This window comes from Tachysurus fulvidraco, chromosome 1 (assembly GCF_022655615.1).
Source record: "Tachysurus fulvidraco isolate hzauxx_2018 chromosome 1, HZAU_PFXX_2.0, whole genome shotgun sequence".
Lineage (NCBI taxonomy): Eukaryota > Metazoa > Chordata > Actinopteri > Siluriformes > Bagridae > Tachysurus > Tachysurus fulvidraco.
Genome location: NC_062518.1, coordinates 37,219,951 through 37,236,422, shown reverse-complemented (window position 1 = coordinate 37,236,422; position 16,472 = coordinate 37,219,951). Strand labels below are relative to the sequence as shown.

Below are 16,472 nucleotides of genomic sequence, written 5' to 3'. Positions count from 1 at the left end.
AACATTTATTTACATAAAGATTCACCATATAAATGTTTTGCCAGCCACCAGATTCTTAACCCAGTTATTATTAGACTGTTGTATGCGGATTGTCTACCATATAAATACGAATGGGTCAGATGTTACTATAGAAACAATAACACATTAGAATAATCGCATTAAAATAAACCTATGACCTAAGAAATTTAAACACGACCATTATATTCAAGAATTCAACACCACTGAGTTATAAACGGTTTTGTAATTGTGTCTGACCACATGTGCTACAGGAGAGCTTTATATAGTAACACTTCCATAAGAGGAACATTCCTGATGAGATCCATGACAAAAAGCAGGACAGAGAAGTTCACCGGAAAACCATGCGTCTTAGCATATTTAAGATATTTGCACTAATATATTACCCTTTAAAAAAAGAAAAAGAAAGAAAAAGCGAGCTCAACATGGTGTTATCTTAATAGAAATGTATAATCCCCTTTATTTTAAAAGTACAGGAACTGAACATATTCACTTTGTCCATTTTGAACTGTACATACAATAAAAAATAGTTGAGCACTTCAGGACTGGACAGTTGCACACAAAGCAAAAGGGGGAAAAAGTAAAATAAAAATTAGACAACTGTATCAGTAGACGTTAAACAAACCCAATGGACAAGTTTCACACATCTGTTAGTCTGAAATAAATCTCCCAGTCTCAGTTGAGTTCTGAACTTAAAAAAAATTAAAACAACTGAAGACCTGTTAAACTATTTCATTGCATCTTTTATCGTAATCCTGACAGACTAAGCTCATTAGGGCTGAGTGGAGCCCCACAAAGGACACTAGACTGAGAAAAGTGGAGCACAAGAGTGGGATAGTTTTCTTGCAGAAGCAGTCAAGAATACAAATGAAGCTAAACAGATTGAAGTAGCATCAGGTCCTTTTATGCACAATTTAAAACGGACGCATTCTAAAAAGTTGTAAAACTAAAACCCAACAAACCTGGAATTGCAGAAGCGCAACATAAATGAAGAGTCTTCCCACCTGTATTTGTTACTATGTAAATGTGAGGCCATTTCAACTTTTATTTAGCTGAAGTTAGCATTACAAAAATATTCAGACAAATTTTTTTTTAAACTGAATCCATCAAAAAAAAAAAAAAAAAAGAAAAAAAAAGGCAAAACCAATTCTGATTCATTATAGAGGAAATCATCTGCTTTTGCAATAAGCAAAAAACAATGATACTTTACATTATTACGGTTTAATTACTGTGGTCTGGAATGTCATTTAGCACAACTAGTGAAAAGAAGGCCCTACAAACACACCCAAAAAAACAAACAAACAGAACATCTATCAACTGAGCAAACACTAAAATTTTAAAAGTAGAAGCAAATTAAGTTAGGCAAATGTACACATTTCAACCACACTAGCCTTTTTTCTCTCCAGTATTACAACATACATCAAGCAGAACCAAGTCATGTTGTCCTCCAGCTTATATCATGTGGTCAATGTGGGGTATTTAATTTTGGGGTGGTGGGGGAGGGGGGGCAGGTGGCATGCCAAATGGAGGCATTCCTGGGATTCCCATCATGGTAACAAAGTTGGGGTCCATGGGTGGAGGAGGTGGAGGGGGTGCATACATCATGCCTGCTGAGCCAGGGGGTGGGGGTGGTGGAGGAGGGGGGGCACCAGGGGGCAGTGGGGGCTGAACTCCAGGAGGAGGGGGCACCATGGAGGGGTTTCCCATAGGAGGAGGAGGTTGGGCAGCAGAGCTTGCTGCTGGCTGGGGTTGCTGCCATGGAGGAAGGTTACCTGTAGCTGGGGTGGATGTGGTTGTGGTGTCTGCAATAAACAGAAAATGATTGAACAGACTTAAAATATGTTGTAAAACACTAGTCTAATATATATAGTCTATGGTATCCACTTACTTTGCTGCCATGGCAGTGGGGCACTGGTTGCCATGCTACTGGTGGGCGGAGGGGGTGGGGCCTGCTGTTGCCAAGGCGGCAGAGGCCCTGATGGGGGTGGGGGTGGTTGATTATTGGGTGGAGGTGGAGGAGGTGGCATCATGCCCATAGGAGGTGGTAACAAACCTGGAAAGCGAAATAATTTTCATGTTTAAGTTAACTTTTTCATGACCTTATGTATCTAGACTCTATGTGAAATGCAGAAATCAGATTTACATTCTCCTAATGTGCAATTCTACTTGTTACAACTCACCCATAGGGTGTCCATGAGGAGTTGGACCCTGGCCCATTGGTGGAGGGGGTGGCTGCATCCACGGAGGGGGCATGCCGTTAGGGTTGGGAGGCATGGGTGGCCCACCCATGTTGGGCATTGGGGGTGGGAAGTTGTGGGGACCTCCATGACCACCTGGACCGCCATGCATGCCATGATAGTTCCTGTTATCTGAAGGGCCCGAGTTCATCCAGGGAGGACGGTTCTAGATGAGAGATTAGTGAAAGTAAGGAAAATATGGGATGAATGAGTGTTTGCCGGTCAGAACAGCATTAACCAAAATCATACAATTTTTTTTTAAACCAATTTATTAAAAAAAAATTTTTTTTTAAATAAAATGGCTGTGAGCAGTACTGCTCAAAAAGATATGTGGTCTTTTTTTAGGGATCAGAGGTGTATCTGATGTCTAAAGGCAGAAACAGCAGAACTGCAATGGTTTACTCACTGGAGGTGGCTGGTTAGAGTTGGGTCCAGTTCCACGGGGGCCACTGGGTGGGTTGTTGCTGTGTCCACCACTGGATGCGGGAATTGGAGCCTCTCCCAGTTCAGCCATTAAAGACAGATACTCTTTATCCATACGGGCCTTATCCTGAGCTGACTGGGGTGGATCGCCTTGCCTCGGGGTATAAGTACTATAACAGGATGAAATTCATTGTTGACTACACAATGTTGTCAAACTGGATACAATACTGAGCAGTTACTACATATACACTATTATATATCCACTATATAAACACATGCACACAATGTAGCAGACAAACTCTTCAGTAAGGAGTCGAGCATGTTTGTCCTGTTACCTTGTAAACTTGCAGTCAGATGCAATATGTCCAGCTCCTCCACACTTTGTGCACAGAGTAGTGTTGGTAATGCTACGAGGCTCTGAATTTTGCCATGGACGCAGGATCCTTAGGAAGGAAGGAAAGAAAAGGTCATGATAATTTGCTGGTAAACACACATTATATCCATCTATCTCTAGCTATATCTGCTAAGCTGCTGCAGTCATGTGAAGTTTAAGTTTAAAATCTCTCAATTCATTTTAATGCAGGCTAAGTAACTATATCTGGGAAGCTTTATATAGTATAAAAAAATTAAAAAAAGAACAGGCTTTCAAGAGTTTGTATTGTGCTTGTTAAGCTGTTACCTGTTATCATCCTCTCTCAGAGTGCCATTGAGTCGTGCCAGCTCCCTTAGCTGCATCTTTCTCAGGTCATTCTGATCCTCTGGGGTCTCAATACCCTGCTTCAGGATATTACGGATCTAGACAGAACCCAAAAAAGCGCCATAAGCTTCACAAACAACTGAAAATCCAAATCACTAACATTGTGTCCTACAGTCATAACCAACCTGCTCTACAGCCTTCTTAACGTTATCCATGGTGTTGGCAGTGACCAAGGCATGTAGAGGCTCGTCCTCTCCTGGGAGCATCTGTCCGTCTTTACGGCCCACTTTGCCCTCCTTAACAGAACCCTTCCCACGGATCATGATCTTAGCACAGCACTCTTTCTCAATGTTCTTGAGCGTGTTGCCACTGTGTACCGTAGAGCAAGAATTACAAAGGCAGTCAACAAGACCTATGGTTTTGTATAAATAAACTTATAATTGTAGTCGACACCCTCACAGCATTAGCACTGATCTATGAATGACACATACCGTGGTCCAATGAGAAGTCCAACAAAGTTGATTTCTGGATACTCATCTTGTGGAATCATCACTTTATCACTGACTCTGGTGGCTGGAGGCCTGGGGACAAAAGATAAACTTAGTAATTAATTTCCTTCAACATGTGACAATAGCTCAAAAGCTAATTCATTCAATCTTGATTCTTACCACCAATCAAGAGGTCAGAAATACTTACTTATAGTCAGCAGGGGGCTTAAACTCTGGGTTCAGCCCAACCATCTCAGTGATGAGTGAATGTCTCTCCTCTTCCATTTTTTTGCGGGTGCGGTACTCACGTGTGTTCAACCGCTTCCCCTCGCTGTTATAGATCGGCTCAGGAGACGGAGACCTGCTGGAGAAAAATGAATACAGGCAGAAAATGTAAATACAATTTATCTCCAAGTTGTTGTTTTTTTTTTTTAAGGAATTGCAAATAACACTCGTTTCCCTAAACCTACAAAACCCTAATTTAAAGTTAAAAAATAAACGTGCATAGGATGCCCCAGTGTCACACCACAACAGATCATACTAATGGGGAAAAATCTGTAACCCTTGGTAGAGAGTTTTGTTTTTTTTCCCCTTACTGGAAAAGATCAGGAATATAATGATGCTCTAAATTTTATAGATGACAGCATATGAGGTTTGTCTGGGACACCCAAACATCAAAATAGATCTTAGTTTTACCTAGAACAGGGGCAAAAAAAAAAATGAAATCAATGTCCATTTTGGACAAATGGGGCAACCATCACAATTTGTGATCATTGTCTCTCTGTGGAAACTGAACTACCCCTTCACATTGAAGTTGGTAGTGCTCTGGCACAGGAAGTCTTTGGATGCCTGTAGCAGACTTCACACCCCTGAGAAGAGCATCCTAGCTTCGGCTCCAATTGTTACCTTACCCATGGATGTTGCTGAAAACCTGTCATGCTGTGTTATGAAGGTCTGTGCTTGAAAAAGGTTACGAGAGGGGAATTTGGGTTAGAGAAAATAAATTATGATTAGACAATAAACCTTTGTGAAAGGTCTCAAAAAAAAAAAAAAAAAAAAAAAAAAAAGAGACGACGTTAATAAGTTCATGAGAGACAGCGCAAAAAAAATGAATCAACAAAAAAGGAAGAAAAAAAAAACAAGTCTCTCTTTTGGCTTGCAAAGTCCAGCGCTGGCAACCTGAAAGACCCTTTTTAGTGTAACGGACGTGGGGGTGTGTTCCTAAATCCTGGAGTGAGCAGATCTTCTCAAACAAACCTTGTTTTTGGCCGTGCTGTGGAAACTTTTGATTAGGATCATGCTGAAGAGACTATGGGAGGAAGAGATAGCTGGCTAGCATAGAGAGACTCTCGCTTGAGCAACATTAAATTCCAGCTTTAAAGTTAGAGGCTTATGCAAACTATGCGCAAGCCATCATGGTCATTAGGGTTATGGTTACACCAGAAAGAACAGTGTTCTCCAAGAGCGGTCTTCCAGAGAAGAAATCTGGCATACTGTGAAAATTCCTGGACATCATAGTGTAATTCCCTTTATGGAAAATCATTAATGACCTTCACAAAATTCAGCAAATCAAAACTGAAGAGGAGAGCGGTTTAAAATATGTAAAACTAAGCTATGGCTTTTAGGAGGGGCTTTACCTAAAAAAGAGACAATATATATATATATATATATGTATTTTAAAATGTTCAGCTATATGACTAAAAAGGTAAAACATACAACTGCAACTGATTATTTTTCTTAGTCACATATTCAGACATTAAGTCTAATTCCTTAATGCAGTTACACAACAATTTCAAGCATACAACTGCATTGTAACACGGCAAATATACAACAAATCAAAGATATTATACTGTACACCATTCGTCTGGTGGGAATCAGCCAAAAGATTAGTGGATTTTTTTAACATTTGATGATGCACATGATATTAGATAGCCGCCACCACCAGAATTAAGTGCTTCATCGGGACATATTTTAAGCTCAAATTCGATGCATAAAAAAAGCAATACAGTAAACTGTTACATCATCTAAAAATAGCACACCTATGATTACACATTGAAATTAAATATAAAATACTACCCTATAGAACTGCAGAAATCTATATTACCGAAAAGAAAATATAGATACTTGCTATTACTAACACGGCATCAGTCAGAACTGGAATAGTTTTACCTCCATGGATTGTTTAAAGCAAAGGAAGCACGCAAAATAATATAAAAACGTAAAGAACCGGGAAAACATTTTAAACTGAAAATTATTTTTTGAACAAATTAAATTACTAAAGGGGGTCGAGGAGTTTAAAACGGAAAAACAAAAAGACAAAACTAGACATTTGATCTAATTTGAGACATTTGAATGAAAAGCTAGCCAAGTTTCTTGCTCTAACGCGAAGAAGTAAACGACAATAGAAAAGATAACGTAAAGAATTTGGTTCATTTGCAGTGTCAAAGCATGACATGCTTCCTTTCCTTTAATACTAATTGCTTAGCTTCACAGGTGAATTCCCCCAAACCATCTCCAGCATTTTCATATTTTCCCTGCTGATATTTTAATGTGATACTGCTTTCCAGTATAGAGAAACGTTACATATATTGTAATTCTTAAACCATTATACACATCTGGTGGTAAAATATTCTATATACTGGAAGGTGTACATTTGGATAAACTAAATTCTCTCAGCATGTCACTAACTGGCAAGTACGAAGATTATTTTTGGGAAGAATTACCCAAGAGCCAAGCATCCATCATGCCTTTGCCTATCCAGTTAAAATGATCGACTGAAAAGAGGGGGGGGAAATAAAAATCCAACTGTAGCGGTTTACATTCGTAATAAAAGTGCAAAGAGTGGGAATGTTTTTAAAATGCTATTTGTTAACTTAAAGATAAAATAAATTAATTAAAAAAATTTTTTTTATTTTAAAAAAAAGGGAGAAGCAAAGACATGATATCCCCTAACATAATCCCTGGACAATTACCAAACTGAGAACTTGCATAAAACACTACCGTGGCTACATTTCTAAAGACAAACGAATTACTTTCCTTATGTGTATCCTGTATAAACATGAAGTCTTTTTGTTTAAGATTTAACTTGATAATTGAGAACAGATAAAAAGAGGTAAAGAAGGTGTTACTGTTGTTGGGTTTAAATGGTTATTCCGACCTGTCCTCAGGATTAACAGGGATTCCCAGGTCTCCTGTACGCAGTTTACGAGTCAGGTCTTCGATCTGCAGTTGGACTGGAAGAAATCAGGTTAGGAAAGAAAACAAAAAACAAGGATGGAGAAAAATGTGGTTAGCAGAAAAAACACCCCAAACAAAGAGAGCATTTAATTTCTCAGTGGCAGTCTGATTACAAGTCATAAAAAGAAACAATATGATTAACATGATCAAGACTTTCAAATTGGTCTGAAACCCTTCCTATTATCTGGAAAGAGCAGACATACAGATTTGTACTAGGAATAATAAATCCTATGCTCCTAGGGAGCCTGTAATGAAAGCAACTTTCCTTAGACACACAGCAGTAGCAGTTTATACATAATACATACAACTGAAGAAAAAAATAGACGGTTAAAATTTACATTTGGGGGGAAGGGTTTCAATTTAAATTCACAATTATTTCACAAAACATTTCATGAGAAAGTGTTCACTGAGGCAGGCTTCCACTGAATGCCACCATTCAGTCACATCTAGAGTCACACAGCTTTCCTTTTTGCTGCTTATTTCATAATTTTTGGTGTTTATTCTAACGTGTGGTGCCACAAATAGGAAGTCTGCCAGAGTAAAGTGTAGTTTCTCTGAAAACTAACAAGTAATCATTCCTAAAGTTTAGTCATCTGTGCCACAGAACAACACTTAAATTTCACTGATAGCATGCCAGTTTTATCGTGAATGCACCAGATTTGCATGGTTACTAAAAAAAGAAAGCACAGGGAGGAAGTTAGGCTGAGGATAAAGTCTTAGGCTGCGTTAACATTGCTGATGTCATTAATGGAAATAGGCAATGACAGAGTGTATGTGCTAACCTACAGGCCTGCAGAGAAGGAAATTTCAAGTGAACATATCTACACAAATTCTACAAAATCTGGAATACAAGCGGACTTCTAGAGGGATCAAACGTTGTATTTTAATACTTGTAACATACTACTATCAATAGGCCCATGTGATCAGAAGTGAAATTAATGCTATTGTACAGTTAACGTTTCACATAGTAAGTGTTTTTCCGGCCATGTTTGCTGAAATGATGATCAAAACTAGCCATGGTTAAACTGGAATAATTGGGCCATTATGACTGAACCTGCCTAAGGAGGTCTGTACTGCAAAACCCATGCATTAAACATTTCCAGGTGGAATGGGTTGAGGAAATACTTGAGAAGGGACAAAGTATAAGATTAGTCACATGCGACTTGGAATATAACTAAACCACATGCTACCTTAGAGCAAGCACCTGACAGAAATGGAGACACCAAACTTATTACAGTGTACACACACACACACACACACACGTGATGATGACTGCAATTCATGTTAGCCCCACTTTGCCTGCTCTGCAGCCAATCAGAATCTGGTTAAAACATTGTCCATGGTTAACATGAGCAGCAATGATATCCTACAGCCAGACGACTCACAACAAGCAGCAACATCAGAGACACTGTGGCCACTATGACAATATCACAAATAACCAAATCATAGTGCAGAACACTGCACAGTTTGTAAGATTTGAGAAGACCCTGAACATAATGAGAGTCCATTTAAAAGTGACCATGTACTCATTTTTAAAATATGCCCAGACATTAAAGAACATCACTGCAAATCTGTAGAACTGGACTGCATCGCACTACGCCAGCAGTGTTCTGGCATGCATGTTCATTAATGTCTGAACAACATGTATCAATTCAAACAACCACATCCTCTGAATGATGTGCAAATTGTTATGAAGCAATGGATACAGAACATTTTGTACTGAAAAGAAATGAACTGAAAAGGGAGCTGTAGGAATGTACAGAGTATAAACTCTGCAGGCTGTTCAACAGTACAGATTAAACTCAGACAGACATTCAGAGGAAAAAATTTAATCTCAATTACCTATATAAGCTCGCTCTTGTTCACGACTAAGGCCGGGAGGGATAACTGTGGGCATTCCTGGGATAATGGTCTTCTGATCCGGGGTCTCACTGCTCCAGCGACTTTTTTTCCTCTTCTTCAGACTCATATCTGTCAAGGACGGGTGTTGGGGTGTCAACAAACAGCACCATAACGAGCATTAACACATCAGATTATAGAAAAGACAAAGTAAATACATTTTTCCAGGTAAATATTAGATCTACAAGACAATTGTCACCTGTACCCCATCAGTAGTGTAAACTTGTATATATCCCATTCATCATTGTAAATGTATAGCTACAGGACCACCACCTACGTATGATGTCTGAGTTGTATAATTTGCATAAAATCATCCTTCTAATCCCTCAAGACCAGTTTATAACCACAGGATGTTGTGGATGGGATCTTCTCAACTCCACAGTTACACAGACATGTTTAAAACCCTCATGCTAGTGCGGATAGATTTGCCCTGATGCCAAAGAGACCACATGTAAATGCAGTGGTGTGCTGATAATCTTCTGCCAAAGCAAAGGTGTCTTCAATCCCAAACAGGGAAAAACAGGAAGCATCAATGCTCACTAGGTTCCCTTACTGGAAACGACATCCTATTTTCTAAACTCTCAGGCACCTTTGTCTACTCGAGTTTCCCCAAGGATCAAAAGTATATCTATCCATCTATCTATAAATAAATGCAAGTGGCTCATTATCATAGCTCTTATGTGACAAGGATCTGCAACAGAGAAAGAACAGAAAATATAATGATGGTTTACACTTCGAGTACGTCATGCGCGGGGATTTTTACATGTGTACACAATATACTGATTCAGAACCTATGGAGTCAAAGAGCTCTATGGAGACAACCTGAATATGGTCTGGCCATACGGCAGCAGGATCCATCAATGCAATATGAAAAAAGGGTTGAAATCAGTAATGGTTTACCTGATGGCATATCTAATGAGTACCTAAACAAGAACATAACCTTTAGGTACAGTTGGCATACTTTATAGTATTTACTACAATGCTAAGTATAAAGTGGGTCAATTAAATGAGGAAAAAAACAACAAATGCAGCTGGTTTATAGGGACACGTCTACTCATAACTACAGCTTGCATATTGCGCAATTACAATATGGTGGATGAACTCATTTTAAATCTATACTGATAGATAGATATCGATCCATATATGCAGATATGTATAAATTAATAATAATAATAATAATAATATTTCTTAATAATACTTAAAAATACTTCGTTCAAACAGCAACACACACAAACAGTGGTGTTATTAAGTTAAGTGTTAACAGTTTTATTAAGCAGATATTATTTATGAAGCCTGTGTGTGAATACAAGGTGGAATAAAGTACTGTATGGAATATACACAAAATATGTAAATAAACCGAACAAAGCCAAGACATCTCCTATAAGACCTGAGATCAAGGTGAATGGGGCTGCACGGCAATCTCTGAGCCATGTGTTAGCAGAGCTGCAGCAACACAACCTGGCCCTGGCTTGGTAAAGCGAGTCAGCGAATACTTTAATCTATTAACCGACGTGTTAATTTCATCTCTTTTTTTTTTATTATTTCTGCAAAGATTTTTGTTCCTCGCGCCTTCCACATGAACTTCCAGAAGGTTCTGCGGAAAAGGCCACGCGCGCGCTAAAGGCTACACAATAGCTAATGCTAACGTTATTTCAGCAGTAGCAGATGATGATGATGATGATTATACTTTACCTAATTGAGATTGAGGAAGGCCGAGTTGCGGGTTTGGTAATGAACCAGCAGCCCCGGGAAATCCTGGGAAAGCGGCACCCGGCATCTGGGGAAAGTTCTGGAGCGGAAAAGAGGCTGGAGGCCCCGGCGGAGGCATTAAACCAGCACCGGGCCCCGAGTCGAAGCCCCGTTTAGCGCCGATACTCGGGTGCAGCTTCCCCAGCGGGGTTGCGTTTGCTCCCGTTGCCATTTCCGTATCTATTTATCTTCCTCTAATCCGTCAAATTTATTCTACTGGTAAATTCATAAGACTGGCGTCTTCTCGAAAATAAACTAGAACACACAGAATGCTAGACAACCTTCACTGTATCACGGTCCGGTTGGCCAAGATGGCGCCGTTAAGGTGGACAAAGAACATTCGGGGTCGACCTAGACGCCTCCTCATTGGTCAAAATGGGTGCCAATCATTACGTTTTAAAATTGTATTGGACGAAAAATTCGTCGCGTCGCCCGCCTTTATTTTTGTATTCTAACTGCAATTGGATGAATCAGCACTCAAAAATATCTGACGCTGAGCACGCGCGAAGCCGCCTTTACTACAGTGTGCACTGTGTGTAAAGCGAGGGTGCATGCTTAACTGGACCCTGCTTCATCTGATACTATTATACCAGCACAAATTGTCATGTTTGCTTGTTGCAGACTGTTGTATATGTTTTAGTATTACATATATTATTAAGCAAAAGTTGGCTCTTTTAGGTATGCATTAAAAGCTGACTGTGTTTTGTAAATTGCAGTGTAAATTAATCCAAATTTAGCACACCATAGCTGGTCATTAGTGTGAATAGGTGAGACGTGTGTTTGGATGAGTGAATGAGACAGTGCGGTGCTGCTTGTTGAACAGGTGATGGGTCAGGTGTAGAGGTGATGAGTCTCAGGTGAACTAATCACTTTTTAATCACATTTAATACAATAATCTATCTGTTACCACTGGATATCATACGATGCACATCCATGACACTTCTGTATCTGTACAATCTGTTGTACCTTATCATTCATATATATATATATATATTGCATATAATGTGTAGTGCTACTGTATGTCTGATAAGCACACTGTGTGTACTGAATATATGTATGAGCATATTGCACCTGTTGATTTCATTATCTGTATGTTAATTGTACATATTGTACACACATATTGTACTGACTAAGCGTATGAGCATATTTTCACCCGTTAATTTCATTATCTGTATGTTAATTGTTTCTGCAATTTCTGGAGTTTGCTCCTAAGAATTTCACTCACTAAGGCACATGTGCTGTGGTGATGTGACAATAAAAGTGACCTGACGAAGCACAGACACATTTACAGCATTTATCTTATCTAGAGTGACTTACACCTGAGCAATTGAGGGTTAAGGGCCTTGCTTAGGGGCCCTGCAGTGGCAACTTGGTGGACCTGGGATTCAAACCAATGACCTTCCAATCAGTAGTCAAACACCTTAACCACCGGGACACATAAGAACAGTAAGCTTCATGTTCAGGTCCAAATATTGAAATGCAAATGATCTGATTTTTTTTAGAAGAGCTTTACAACTTAAAAGCAATAGAACAAGTAATAATACAGAACACAGCAGGCTGTAAACAGGAATAATCAGTTTTCCTCCTGATCTCCATTTGTTTGTAAAAGGGTGCTTTAATCTTTGTCTTTTTTTTCCCTCTTCAGAATTTCACTTTGAACCTGTGAATTAGACTTAAATTAGCATTTTTACTCACCTGCATTGTTTAATAAAATAAAATGTGAGTTTTGTTAAACCATGCATAAGCATATATATATATATATAAATAAAAAAAACAAGGACACATTTGCATACAGTGCCTTTATTAAGGAATAAGTTGCAATACATATCACAAGGTTAAATCCTATCGTCAGTGCAACCGCTGCTATTACTTCTGTTGCCGTGACCCATGACCTTTCCAATGGAAGTGTTTCATTACACAAAACTGGTTCATTTTAAAAACATCACAGCACACTTTGTAGCTGTTAAATTTTACATAGTGCAGAGATATAAATTTACCAAGGGGTCTCAAACAGATTCAAACCTAAAGCTGAATTTTGTATCAATCTGTGCAAACTGTTCTAGTGTCTGGATTTCATGATGGTTATTCATGCTAAAAAATGTAGAAGCACAGAGAGAACAAAACCGATATTAAAAAAAACTAATCAATGCATTCTGAGAAATTACCAAAACCTTTTTTTGGGAAGTTTTTTTGGATTTAGATACATACAAAAATAATGACAATCAACACAAAGAAATCACAAATGTATGAATGCTCATCATGAACCTTTCAGATCAAAAAATTATTTACTGGTTGGGTTCAAAATCTACAGATTTGCTCCAATTTTTATTTAGGATAGATTTAAAGTAAATTAGTCAGCATCTATATTAAAAATGGTGTAATGTCAAAAGAGAAAACAAGTTTTAAAAACCCACCAAGTTGAGGATTAGATATTATTCCTTAATTAGTATTTCTACATTCCTAACAGTAAACAATAACAGTAGAACATAAAAGTTTACCGAATTCCAAATGTGTAAATCTGTGTAATCGTCCCATCTACTCAGACAGGATTCAGGATCGATTTAGGCATTGTGTTAGCTCCTCAGAAGATGAACAACAGCAACAACAACAAAAAAAAGGCCAACCAACTAAAACCAGGCTGAAAATGTTAGTGAAATGCTACGGTGAGAACACCTACATGAAATACTGAACAAACTACTAGAATAAAGCACCTAATCTGCTCCACCACACTCAAGCACCATAGTATTCACTGTAATGTTAAAAGTGATGACAATGTGTGTCTGTGGAGGCATGACTGAAGAATACCTGCAAAAAAGAAAACAAGATGCATCACAACACAAACAGTTAATCATTAGATAACTCGAAGATTTCCTGCTAGGATTATGACTGCACGTGCGAGTAAGCTTAAACAAGAACAAAAATCATTTTTTCACATGATAGCATGACTACTACTCAGTACAGAATGCTACACACGCGTCCAGAAACATCACTAGCATTCTCAACGTCCACTGTAATGTATAGTCTGTGTTGTGCACACATGTGAATCGCGCACAGATGTTAGTTTAATACGCGTAGCGTGCCCGGTCGGTGTAAGGATCCCGCGGCATGTCATACGCAGAGCTCCGAGGAAGCGCAGAGATGGAGGCGACATGCGCGCGATCATACGCGTATCCTTCCACCTCGAGAGGGAGCCTTCGGATCGGGCTCCTATCACGCCCGTAGTACGAAGAACCCGGAGCCTGAGGAGGAGCGAGGGGGTTTCGCTCATAGAGGTCAAGGCTAGACGAGGGCATGCGCTCAGTGCTTATGGCCGAGGACGCAGGGGGAGGAGGAGGGCCGGGAAGCGGGACAGCTTGTCTGTCGTCAAAATAACTGCCTCCATAGGGACGCGCACGATATTTTTCGTAGTAGTCCACCACCCCGTACGGATCCCGTTCATCGTAGGACGCTCGCCGCGCAGGGAACCCGGGCACCGCGCTGCCGTAGCCGACACCACTGCCGTATGCCGCCTCACTGCCGTACGTCGCGCCCACGCCGTATCCCGCCGCAACACCGAAACTCATCGCACCGTTATAGCCAGTACCCGTGCTTGTGCTCGAGCCCATGCACATTCCCCTGCCATACCCAGGACCCCCATAACCAGCACCACGTGAGAAGCTTTGCACAGGCCCATAGTTGCTGCCAAAGCTCGGATCGCCATTGAAGCCCTGTTGGAAACCGCGATCGCCACTCGCACCGAACCGGGGAGCGCCATATCCCTCTGAGCCCTGGCTCTCGCGGTACGAGCCGTTCTGGTCCAGTGGGCACTCTTTGGACCAGTGGCCTTCCTGCCCGCACCGATAACAACCCGTTCTCTCTCCCATTCCCGGTGCTGTACGCAGGCGGCTAGTCGAAAGCTTCACGCTCATCAGTTTGCCTTAGGAAAAAGAAAGACGGAAGACAATTTCCACGATGCTTCTTAACAAAATCCTAGCCAAACAAACAGAATATGGGTTGTATGCATAATTTAGGACTGGGTTAAAATCAGAATTTTGTTGAATCAACAGCTGAAATGTGGCCATACAATTTATGAAGGAGTTTTAAAAATAATGTCATCAAATTAAATTCTCCACTACACACCTCTATGAAATACCTTAAGATTGTGGGAAGCATGCAACTATAGACCTTTGCAGATAACTTTTGAACAAAGATGACAATGGGGAAGTATCTTTGGCCTTAAGGGCAATATCCACTGAAATGGGGACTCAAATGTCAAAAATTATATAGACTCAGATATTATGCATGTACTTACCAACCTGCTTCAAACTACAAATAGTACAAAAATGTTAATGTGGCAATTTAAAATGCTTAAAAATTTCGAGTCATGACAGGCCTCCATGGACAGGCAAAAATCTTAGCTTATTTTTGCTTCTTCACCTTGAAATGCCGTGTTGTCTAAGCCTCGAATGGCCTCCATCGCATCTTCCACTCGCTCCATGTGTACGAAGGCATAATCTTTTACTATGTCACACTCAACCACTGGGCCAAACTCCTCAAACTTGGCACGCAGCTCCTGGTTGGTACAACTACTACTTATATTGCCTACATGGAGCTTCGTGGAGGCTTTGGGTTTCCCTCGGCTCATCTCCACATTCATGGCCAAACCGTTGAGCATATAATGGTGAAGGCCGCGGATGGCTTCCTCTGCCTCGGCTTTGTTCTCCATGTGGACGAAGCCGAAGTTCTTCACGATGTCACACTCTGATATTTTACCATACTGGGAGAACAAGGACCGAAGCTCGTCTGTAGTCGTGTTTGGGGAAAGGTTCCCTACGAAGATTTTCACCATTCTGTTGCGTGAAAAATCACAGCTGCTGCCTGTACGGTGAAGCAAGCACAAAGTGAAATAAAATGACAGGGACACTAAGAGCTAAATATTTCCTACTCCAAGAATCACAAAAGGTGCTTAAAAGTTTCTTGGAAGACTTTCAATATTCTTAATACCCCCCACCCCCACCCCCCTCATCTTCCTCCCATGATGATGATGATCATAATCATCATCATCATGGATACTAGAAGCATTCAGGCGTAAAACATTTCGACAGAAATCGTGCAGAAACGAGCGATAAATAAGCTACATCTAGAGGCTGGGCTTTTGGTTGGAGAACAATAGAACAACGTGAAGGCAGAAACAGGAGCTAGCGTGAAGCTGTACCACGTTCAGAAAATTGCCCAAGCGAACATGATAGCGACGGGAATATAACTAATTATCTAACTACCTGATTATCTGCTTACAATCACCACAATGACATCGGATAACAGCTCGCAAGGTAGCAGTACGACGAGTGGAGGCTGAAATGAAGTAAACTAGCTAGCGCGGCTAACATATAGCTTAGGCGAAATAAGGAGAAACCGATACCTCAATCAGTGCGTTATTGGGAATAAACACGTGATCAACACCTGAGCACAGTAATGAGTTATATTACAGCAGTGAAATACTCTGATTTAGCGCCATACCTTTACAGGAGTTTTGGAGAAATCGCCCGCCGGTCTGGGTTGAAATGGCGAGGACACACACACACACACACACACACACACACACACACACACACACACACACACACACACACACACACACACACCGCCCATCCTTATTACACACACATATACATACATGCACACATACATACATATACACACAAACACATACAGGTGATGTCTTATAATTGGAATATCATCAAAAAGTTT

At 40.2% G+C, this 16,472-nt stretch overlaps 2 protein-coding genes across 5 annotated transcripts; both read right to left on the bottom strand.

Moving 5' to 3' along the window:
- Positions 1–446: 446 nt before the first annotated feature.
- Positions 447–11,083, bottom strand: sf1 (splicing factor 1). Of its 2 annotated transcripts, none has more exons than XM_027178354.2 (12): positions 10,689–11,083; positions 8,940–9,068; positions 7,018–7,093; positions 4,069–4,221; positions 3,864–3,953; positions 3,558–3,741; positions 3,355–3,470; positions 3,011–3,118; positions 2,659–2,845; positions 2,196–2,418; positions 1,904–2,068; positions 447–1,817 (listed from the first exon to the last, which is right to left on the bottom strand). In XM_027178354.2, exons 1-12 carry the CDS (start codon positions 10,915–10,917, stop codon positions 1,495–1,497), a joined length of 1,983 nt encoding a protein of 660 aa, XP_027034155.2. In that variant the 5' UTR covers positions 10,918–11,083; the 3' UTR covers positions 447–1,494. The 2 variants fall into 2 exon arrangements, with proteins under 2 accessions (XP_027034155.2, XP_027034154.2); XM_027178353.2 differs by having other exon boundaries at positions 4,069–4,224; positions 10,689–11,082.
- Positions 11,084–12,525: 1,442 nt separating this feature from the next.
- rbm4.1 (RNA binding motif protein 4.1) lies at positions 12,526–16,360 on the bottom strand. 3 transcript variants are annotated; one of them, XM_027178395.2, is made up of 3 exons: positions 16,242–16,360; positions 15,162–15,602; positions 12,526–14,661 (listed from the first exon to the last, which is right to left on the bottom strand). In XM_027178395.2, exons 2-3 carry the CDS (start codon positions 15,571–15,573, stop codon positions 13,808–13,810), a joined length of 1,266 nt encoding a protein of 421 aa, XP_027034196.1. In that variant the 5' UTR covers positions 15,574–15,602; positions 16,242–16,360; the 3' UTR covers positions 12,526–13,807. The 3 variants fall into 3 exon arrangements, with proteins under 3 accessions (XP_027034196.1, XP_047672153.1, XP_047672132.1); XM_047816197.1 differs by lacking the exon at positions 16,242–16,360 and adding an exon at positions 16,004–16,235 and having other exon boundaries at positions 12,526–13,550; XM_047816176.1 differs by lacking the exon at positions 16,242–16,360 and adding an exon at positions 16,004–16,229.
- Between the last annotated feature and the right edge of the window lie 112 nt (positions 16,361–16,472).